The sequence below is a fragment of the Alligator sinensis genome, unplaced genomic scaffold, assembly GCF_000455745.1.
Source record: "Alligator sinensis unplaced genomic scaffold, ASM45574v1 scaffold405_2, whole genome shotgun sequence".
Lineage (NCBI taxonomy): Eukaryota > Metazoa > Chordata > Crocodylia > Alligatoridae > Alligator > Alligator sinensis.
The window spans coordinates 1,527,144-1,537,664 of NW_005842160.1; the positions used below are offsets into that span (position 1 = coordinate 1,527,144).

A 10,521-nucleotide genomic window follows, 5' to 3' on the forward strand; every position below is an offset into this window, starting at 1 on the left:
GCGGCACTGGTCAGGCCGCAGCTGGAGTACTGCGTCCAGTTCTGGGAGCTGCACTTTAAGAGGGATGTGGACAGCATTGAGAGGGTCCAGAGGATGGCCATTCGCATGATCAGGGGACAGCAGGGCAGGTCCTATGAGGAAAGGTTACGGGACCTGAACCTGTTCAGCCTCCAGAAGAGAAGGCTGAGGGGGGATCTTGTGGCCTGCTATAAACTAGTCAGGGGGGATCAACAGGCACTGGGGGAGACCCTGTTCCCCCGGGCGCCGCCAGGAGTGACCAGGAATAACGGTCACAAGCTGGCGGAGGGAAGGTTTAAGTTGGACATCAGGAGGCGCTACTTCACGGTCAGGGCGGCTAGGGTCTGGAACCAACTTCCAAGTGAGGTGGTGCAGGCTCCCACCCTGCGGGTTTTTAAAAGGAGGTTAGATGACCATCTTGCTGGGGTCGTTTGACCCCCAGTACTCTTTCCTGCCATGGCAGGGGGTCGGACTAGATGATCTGCCCAGGTCCCTTCTGACCCTAGAAACTATGAAACTTGAGAATGTGAGAATGACTTATTTTAGGCAAAAGCTATTTTATTTATACAAGAAAAGGGAAAGTTGCCATGATTTTACTGAACACTTTTATTGGCACTTAAAAAGGACTCTAATGAACATACTTAAATATACCAACAATAGTTTCCTTCATATCAGTGGGATGGACTTAAAATAGTGAAAATTAAATGTGTGTTAAAAAGGCAAGAATTTCTAAAGTTAGTAGTATGTATTTAAGAAATTATCACAAAAAACCTAAGTGATAAGTGAACTGGAAATCTCTCATGACTGAAATAATAAAACTTATACAAATAGCAAGTATTGTATATGATACAGAATCATATTCTATGATTCTATTATTTCTTTCTATGATCAGGTAACTCGTCACCAGGATGAGAGAAAAGCGGTTGACATCATATACCTTGACTTCCAGAAAGCTTTTGACCTGGTATCCCATGAGGTACTGATCAGAAAACTGGAAGATATCAGTCTCAACTGCGGGACCGTCAAGTGGGTGGAAAACTGGCTGTGGGGTAGGACACAGAGTCCAAATGAAAGGATCGGTGTCGTCCTGGCAAGATGTGGGCAATGGCATACCCCAGGGGTTGGCCCAGTGCTGTTCAATATCTTCATGAATGACCTGGATGAGGGGGTGAGAAGCCCACTGGCCAAGTTCGCGGACGACACCAAGATATGGAGTTGTGTGGACACACCTGGAGATAGGCTGCAGATACAAGCAGACCTAAACAGGCTGGCATGTTGAGCCGAATGGGATCAGATGAGGTTCACCACAGAGAAATGCAAAGTGCTATATCGGGGAAGGAAGAACCCCCAGCACATCTACAGGCTGGGCATCGCTAACCTGACCAGCACTACAAATGAAAGGGATCTGGGGGTAACAATAGATCCCAGCATGAATATGAGCTGGCAATGTGACACAGTAGCCACTAGGGTCAATAAAACTCTGGCATTCATCAATCGATGCATCTCCAGTAAATCCAAAGAAGTGATTCTCCCACTTTACTCAACTTTGGTGCAGCCACAGCTGAAGTATTGCATCCAGTTCTGGGCACCGCACTTCAACAAGGATGTGCTAAAGCTCGAGAGGGTCCAGAGAAGGGCCACCCGCATGATCAGGGACTTGAGGAGAGGCTGAGGGATCTCAGCCTCTTCAGCCTAAAGAAAAGAAGGCTGAGAGAGGACCTGATTGCAACTTACTGTTATATCAGAGGTATATCAAGGGCTCAGTGAACAACTGTTCACCAGGGTGCCCTGATGGAAAACTAGAAACAATGGTCACATACTCCTGGAAGATAGTTTCAGGCTGAACGTAAGGAAAAACTTCTTCACAACTAGGGTGTCCAGACTATGGAACAAACTCCCCACAGAGGTGGTGCAATCATCTACCCTAGAGGTCTTCAAGAGAAGACTGGACAGGTCACCTGACCCCAGATGTCTTTCCTGCTCATGCAGGGGGCTGGACCCGATGATCCTTCGGGGTCCGTTCCAGCCCCATGATTCTATGTATAGATACTTTATAATCAGCCACTAGAAACTGAAGACTTTAATAATACATCAAATAGATGAAGCAGTATTTATCTGAGAATCACAGTCAAAGTCAGATTTACTTCAGGATGCTCTTTTGGTCATACCACAAGCACCCAAATGCTATACCTGGCAGTTCAGGATACTAGGCCAGATCCTCTGGTATACATGGTTTCCTATGGCTGGTGCAAGTAGTGAAAAGGAAAGAAAAACAACATGGGAACTTGAGTTGATTACACTGCAGTTCCAGCTTAAGAGAGTTATGACTGAACCAAACATTGGCCATGCTCTAATAGCAAGGTGTTTTTGTTTTTTCTTTTGTTGAGGGAGGCAGAGGGGAGAAGAGGAAGACATCTGTTACTAGGTGACATGTTTTAGCTACCTCATCTAAGACTAGGGAATTACGCAGCCTATCTCCAAGGAAGCCATTCAGTCAGTTTTATCCAGTTGCAACATGGCATACAACAAAATACGGACAACTATTTAAATTATAAACAAGTTAAGTATATATCCAACATAAAATGAAGGCTTAAATATCTTTCCTGCCATGGAGAATCGTATGTTGTGTTCGACATTTAAAATTATTTTTTTAATTCACTTTTACTTCCATCAAATTTATAACACTAATTGTAAAGACAGCCTGGTCCAATTAAAAACACTGCATTTTATTTTCCGTGGAGGAAACTTTTTGTAGCTATGGACAAACGAGGATTAAATTATTTTATAAAAGAGCGTTTTTTTTTTAATGGGTCATAGACGGCATTTGACAAACTGAGCACTTACTATATTGTAAATATTTATTGTCAAGTGTGTGTATGGGCAGCAAAATAATGTAATACAGTTGTATGTAAAGTGTTTAAACCTTCATTCCAGAAGGACTTTAGCTCAGTGCTTCTCAACAAGGGCAACACAGGGTGCCTTGAAATTCTTTCAAGAGTACCAACACAATGTTAGCGCTGCTAGATGTGCCAATGCGATTCACAAGATAAACCCAATGGGCGCGTCCGGATGAGCCCTCACGTGCCTCTTGCAGCGTCCCAAACTCTTTTGAGACGCTGCAAGAGGCATGTGTGGGAACAAAAAAAACCCTTTCCCACACTGCAGATTTGCAGCAGGGGAGCAAAATTAGGCCCCTGGATATCCAGGGGTTAAATAATACCCTGGGGGGGAAAAAAACAGGTCATAGCAAAGTCCCAGACCATGCCCTGAGGCAACTGGAGGCTCAGTCCTCCAAAGAGATGCTCTGGCAGCCTGCCAGAGCATCTCTGTGGTTGGTTCTTTCTGGGGTTCTGAAGCACACTGCCTGCCCATCCAGGACCCAACTTCTGCCAGGTAAGTAGGGGGTTGGGGGGCTGGAGGAGAGGGGAGGGGACCTTCCCCAACTCCCCGTTCTTTCTCCCTGCTCCCCATTTGTTTCCCTAGCTCCCTGCTCACTCTCCCCACCCCCATTCATTCTCCTTACTGCCGTTTCATTCCCCCTACCATCGTTAGTTCTCCCCATCCTCCCTTTGTTCCCCTAGCTCCCCACTGACTCTCCCAGCCCCCTCTCCAGCAGTAGCAGAGAACAAGCCGGAGGCTGAAGACAGCAGGGGAACGAGCAGGGGGCTGGAGACAGCAGGAGGCTGGAGACAAGCCCCTGGAGATAAGCTGGAGACTTCCCCTGCTATCTCTAGCCTGCTGCTTGTTCTCTACTACTGCCGGTGAGCATAGGGAGGCTGGGAGAGCAAGCGGAGAGCTGGGGGAACCAACGGGGGTGTGGGGAATGAGCCTCCTCCAGAGGCTGGAGAAGAGCAGAGGAATGAGCAGGGGCTGGAGACCAGCGGGGCAGCCAGGAAGGAAGCTGTAGCCCCTGTGGGGGGCCTGGGACCCTGCAGGCAGGGTAGTCCACGTGCTGGGGGAGGGGGGGTCTGCCCTGTGGGGGGCAGGGGACCACTGGCGACATGTAGGGGGGATGGATGCAGGTGCACATGAACCCACTGTGTGGTGGTGCACCCCCTCAGAAAAGGTGTCGCCGACGCTATCGGCGGGGGCCGTGGGCCGGGTCACCGCTGGCGGTGCCTGTGGCCAGTCACTGCTTGTCAATACCTCCCACCCCGCTACCACCAGCATCTGCGGGCAGTCAGCGATCACTGCTGGCCACTGCTGTCACTGCCGGCAGTGAATGGGGGTGGTCGCCGACCCCCAGTCAGCACTTGCCTTCCCTCTCCCTGCTGCCAACAGTGCCAGTGGCGTCTACAGGAGCTCTTCGCTTACTACTGCCGCCATGCTCCCAGCGCCTCCGTGCCCCGCCAGCTGTCAGGGGCACGCAGCGTTCACGCAGGGGACCCACCCCTCCTAAACAGCCCCCATATCCACAGTCCCCCTATACCTACCCACACAGTAACTCATCCCCCAACACCCACATCCCCCCACCCTCCTTCCTACCCCCTCATGCAAACCCCACATCTCCCCATCACACCCCCACCATGTGATACGGAAACCAAAAGCAAACATTAAAAACATACAGATATTTAGGATTTATTTTATTATGATGCTAGAGACACTGGTAGGTTCCCAATTTCTTCAACATTGTAAACATAGCAAGAAAACATTGCCCATCTGATCAATACCCCTTTCTCTCTCTCTTTTGTTCTAACTGTGTAAGAATGTGAATTTTGGGGTATTTTAAAAAGTGAATTTGGGATGCTGCTCCAGCTGTCTAGCTGACATAAGGGTCTAGTGCCCCAGATACCAACTAGCTGGGCCCCAGAAGCTCCTGGGGGCAAGTAACCCTGAGCTGCTGACCAAGGCAGGTTTTTATACTGCTGGGGCCAGGACAGGGCAGCTTTTTATAATGCTGGGGACAGCACAAGTGCTGGCCCTGGGCTCTAGCTCCCCCTGGCTGCAGATCCAGGAGGAGCCAGGCAGGGTTATTTTGCCCCAAGTGGCACAATTTGCTCCACAACGAAGTGCGTGGCTGAGCATGTGCGCTGAGGCAAAAAGCCCTGGCTTAAATTTGCATCGCTTCTATTTGAGCCGCTGCAAGTGCACATGCTTGCATATGTGGACGCGCCCAATGATTTCAAATAGGAATTCACAGGGTTAAAAACAGTTCTGCCTGTTGTGGTCTTTCTGAGATCTCTGCAACAGAAGAATTGCTCTACTATGTTCCATAACAAAAAGGGAAAACTAAGAGCTGGCATTTTCCAAGGGTTACCTTGAATCTAAGAAGGTTGAGAACCACTGCTCTAACTACTTGAACCAAAAATAAAGACACACCAATAAAGTTAAAACCATATTTAATTTCTTTTGAGACGTATACTTTCAAAATGATCCATATGTGAACTTTATTTCTCCTCTACCACCTTCAAAGGACTTAATCTAAGCTTCAATCCCAACACTGTGAAAGCGGAGGTTTCTTTTGGCAAAAAAATAAGAATGGTGTAAGGTATACTGCGCGTTTCAGTCAACCAAGAAAAAGAATGTCAGAAGGTCCCCCGCCCTTCTGGCAAACCTCCTTGCCAGTAAAGCTGCTGAATTTCCATGACAAGTATTTCATTTCACTGGAACACAAAAAAGTCCTAACTCTCAACATACTGCATGCATGGAAAGCACAGTTTGCTGCCAGATGAATTCTAAAAGTCCGTTTTGGATTCACAGATCAGAAGTTTGCTGTAATACCACATGGATAAGTGATGCACCCAAGGTTTACTGTTGTATTCTTTCATATAACTAAACTAGACAACGTAGGATTGCAACTGTGAATATAATAAAACAAACTAATACAAACCTTGCCTGAGGCAGTTTAAACTTCGGTAAATAAAATATAATTTCCCTTTTCAGCAGCTAGATATTATTTGAAACAGCTACAGATTTCTCACTGACTTGCTGCCTTAAATCTTGGGCTATCGCCATTTTCCATCTTAGCAGCCAGAGGAATACTGTAGGCATTTGTTACCACAAGAAAATTAAATCAGAACTCTAACCTTCAGCAGAAGATGCGCTGGCCTTTTCACTTAAGATTGGTCATCTTGCATAATTCCATAAAAATATTTTCAAAACATTGTTTAATCAGAGGTTAGAATTTACTCCAGCATCCTTAAATACTGTTTTAGAGATTCTTAAGTTTTAATATTAAAGTTCTATAAACCAGATAATAGAAACTGTAACAGTACAACTTCCATGGAGGCACCATTTACACACCAGGGTTCAAAATGAGTTCCAGCTTGAACTTAAATAGTAACTTATACTTTTTTCCTTATACATGAAAAATATAGTTTCTCCTGTCAAAAATTATGGCACTTATTCAATGTACATAAAGAATTTTCAATTAAAATAAGTTAGTTTTTTTTGTTGGGACAACACTTTTTTTTTAATTAAAAGTTAAGAAATACAGTATATTTTTCAGAGGAGCATCAACTAAATAGATTCTTCATATTCACCGAAATATTTTGTGCACAAGCTACATTTGAAAAAAAAAATGTAATGAAGGGTTAATAATTACCTGGCATCCTTGTTCTCTCCGATAAAAAGGATCACCAATTTTCAGATTAAAAAAAATAACCCCAAAATCCACATTTTTCTGTGATCAAAATGAAACACCACTATATATACACATCTGTGTATTAGAGGCATTTCATTTTAATCATGGAAAAATGTGAATTTGGGGTTACTTTTTAAAGCCAAAAATTGGGAATTATTTTTTAGCAGAGAAAACCGGATCCCTGGATTACTGTAGTAATTGCTTTAGTTTATAAAGTCAAGTCAACAGCTCTCAAAACAGTGGTCTTTGGGATACGTTTCATAGTTGTTAGGGGCTAGTCAAAACCCTTTCCATGGCTATATTATATACAATGATTCTACTGGTTATAAAAAAAAAAATCAGTAATATGAGGGATACTATCAAGAGTTTTCCCTGGTAGATTCTTTGACCCAATTGTTATGGTTCCACAACCACAAGCTAGCTTTGAGAATCAGTGCCTGAAAAGGTACTCCAGAGCACTTAAAGACAACACTTCCAGGGCATTTAACATTTGCAACCCTTGATTAGATTAAAATGATGATTTTTTTGAGGACCACAAACATTGGAGTGCTTTAACCATAAGCATATGGTTAACACAGAAAGTCAAAAGGGAATAGAGATGAGCTCGTTCTTGTGTTATAACTAGGGACTTGCCTATACCTTAAAAGAAACCCAAAAATGTTAATTTTAACAACTGATTACCTGTTTGTAATGCTCAGTTTTGGGATAATTATAACATCCTGCTGTGATTTCTTCTTTAAATTACTGATATGTAATCTGAACCTTAGCTCCATTTAACATAGATTTTGTCCTAGAAAACCCCTGCATGTACTAATGAGACCTTTAACCCAAAAAGATAATAGTATACTACTAACAGAATATGTAAACCTCTGAAAATTCTGCCCCTTTTTATATCAATCAAATTTGGGCTGCCATAAGACAAAATCACTTGCGGACAGCAGACGCCATAGAGAAGCAACAGCAATATACAAGATATCTTCTACTCAACGCTGAAAAAAGTCTCAAGAAAGGGCTTCTGCTCCCTGGGTTCAGCAATCAGCCCAGAACGACTTCTAGCTCGTGCATTCATTTTTTTCTTCAAACCCTGGTCAAAATAGCTGTACCTGCACAGACTGTTAACAAAGCCTCACAGAAAAATAACAGAGAGAGAGAGATCAGTGAACCCCCCCGCACCTATGACCTAAACCAGCAAGAATAACTAAGAAATGATGGGTGGTCCAAGGAGAAAAGCCCAAAGGAATGCTGGGGGAAAAAAGGAGGAAAAGGAGAAAAAAAACCCAGGGGGGATGAAATAAGGAAAGCCTGTATTTTTAAAATGCAACTGTCAAACTGATATAAACACAGATTTAAATTCTTAAATTTGTATTCAAGATAGACTACCCTGATTTTTAAAAAGGAGAAAACTGTCCAAAGTTTAGAACATGGGTAGGAATTTAAAATTATGCCATTTCAATTTTAAAAATGCTCTATTTTCTATTAATCTGAGAAACAAACAACTAAGCTCTGGAAAGAGCCTGCTGCGTCTGCCAAACATGTCGAGAAAAGTTCACCCAGAGCAAAAGCTTCTTGGTGTTTCACCCACCATCAACTACAGCCAATATTGTGAGCTAATTTGTTTTGAGCTTTTGGTTTTCATCATAATTCAATCATCATTTTAATTCTCTGAGCAGGTCAGAAACCAATTTTTGAATTATACACAGCTATATCAAACTGTGCACACACAAAATGAACTAGTGCTATTGTTCTATAGCATTATAATTACAATATCATAACATAACATCTCAAAAAGAGTTCATAGTAATCTCTTTCATCATAAGAAGTCCCAGCATTGCCGTCCTCCCCACCTTTTTTTTGTATTAGTTCATGTCCTGTCATATCCAAAGTCCTTGCCATCTATTCTGTTAAGTTATTCTTCTCCCAAATTCCATTTTAACCTCCACTGGACTCCAGTCGAGTTCCTACCTCTCTACTAAACCATTACCAAACCATCTTTCCTTCACCCCCCACCCCCTGCCGGCCTTTATAGACTTGTTTCTGGCCAAACTTTTGAATTTATTTTCCATCCCCATCCTCTTTAATCAGCTACCAACCTTCAGTACTTTTACCTGTACTTAAATTATGTGCCATACACACAGTTGGACCCAGTCCAATGGCACTACTGCAACATAAGAGTACTAAAGGACAACCACCATTCATAGGTTTCCTGTGTAAGTGACAGGAACACAAAATCCATGACAAAAACCTTGTTCCTTTACAAGAGCACTGAACTGAGCATTCATCATTTAAAACATAAAAAACCCCACATAACTGAAACGATGCACAACAAGTATTTGAAACTACATAACATACCATACATTCCCTGCTTTTGTAGGCGTCAGTGGTACAGCTGCAATTGGAGTCCTCTCCAAGTTGTTTGTTACTGAACTAGTATCCTTTGCAGCCATGGCAATCATTTTTCTTTGCTTCTGAGACAGCCTGATTCCATGAGAAGCCAGTTTACTATAAATTAATGACAGTAAATAGAAAAGGCTCAACTGATTTATTGTTTTAAAATGTTGATTAAAGTTTCAGGCTAGTAACTTATTTAATTAATGCTTTTGCTTTATTTGAAAGCTATTGCTATAGAATCATCTGAAAAGCAGTACCTTTGAAGACACCTTTCCTCTTGCCCTGTGGGGGGGGGTATGTCAACAGCATAAAATTAAGGAGTGCCTCAACTGCATCGCATATTCTTTTATAGTTGAGGATGTTTGGGATCTAAAACTCATAAGTCCAAAGAAGCTGAAAGCATGGGTAGGAAGTGTGAATGTGCAGAAGCAACACGGAGCCATTTGTAGGCAGACTCTTTCTTCCAAGTGGCCTCTGTATATTCCCACTTGTACAACAGAAATCAGTGCATCCCTGCAGAGCTGGGAAGTTCCAGCTAAACACTGTAAAAAGGAACATCAACATTTCCTAACCAAATCAGAGGAGTGAGGTTGTGTAAAGAACATCTAGACCCATACAAAACATTGTCCAAGAATCTATAAAGCATCAAGTGCTTAGCACTTCAGGCTAGTACAGCTGGATACAGATGACTGCATACTTGGTGAATGGCTATGTATGAGAAAGCAGTGCAGGTAAAAATTAGTGGCCTGAAGGATAAAGTCAGAGATGGATTGCTGACTCAGTTATAACAAGGAAAAACATAGGACCATATCTTTCCACAGGAACACTGGCTTATGGATAATCAACTTTCTGGTTTGCATCTCACCAGCCACTTGGTCAAAACCGCAGACAAACAATTGTCTTGTTTACAGGGCATGATCTAGATGTGTACGTGCAAGTATGCAAAAGTATAGAGAAAAACAAATACCATTGTACATAGTCTTCATCAATCTGACAAAGGCCTTTGATACAGTCAACAGACAGGGCCTTCTAACCGTTCTGAAGGAACTGAGTCGTCCCCTCAAACTGCTGAACGTCATTTGCTCATTACATCAAGGTATGAAGGCAACTGTAGTGTACAAAAACAGAATCAAATGCCTTTGACATCAACAACAGGGTGAAGCAATGAGCCTTAGCCCCAATGCTTTTTAACATCTACTTTTCATTCCCAATTCTTCATGCATTCAGGGACAGCAATGATGGCATTTATCTTCAAACCAGACTAGATGGAGGCTTGTTCAACATTACAAGGTGTAGAGAAAAAAACCAAGGTAAAAACAGGTTCTGAGAAACTTCCTGTTTGAGAGTGATATGGCTTTGGCTGCCCACAGTGCATCTTCCCTGACAAATCTCTTGGACAGATTTTCTGAATCATGCAAGAGCTTCAGCTCAAAAAGACCAAAGGATGAAAAAAACAATACCTGACACTGCTCTGGAGGATATCTCTCTTTGCATCGTTGACAGTTTTTGCTACTTCAGTATTATGATCAGCA

At 43.1% G+C, this 10,521-nt stretch overlaps 1 protein-coding gene across 7 annotated transcripts in view; it reads right to left on the reverse strand.

Annotated features, from left to right (window-relative positions):
- Positions 1-10,521, reverse strand: part of IBTK (inhibitor of Bruton tyrosine kinase) — a 92,540-nt gene that overhangs the window by 17,558 nt on the left and 64,461 nt on the right. For 6 of the 7 annotated variants that reach the window (XR_003094525.1, XR_001358190.2, XM_025206529.1 and 3 more), the window contains one exon: positions 8,951-9,100. Coding sequence is in view for 4 of the 7 variants with exons in the window: in XM_025206529.1 (XP_025062314.1) it covers positions 8,951-9,100 (150 nt within the window). In the remaining 3 variants the exon portion in view is untranslated. Of the gene's footprint in view, positions 1-8,950; positions 9,101-9,956; positions 10,098-10,521 lie in introns of those variants that run through there. The other variant, XR_003094526.1, reaches the window with a different exon arrangement.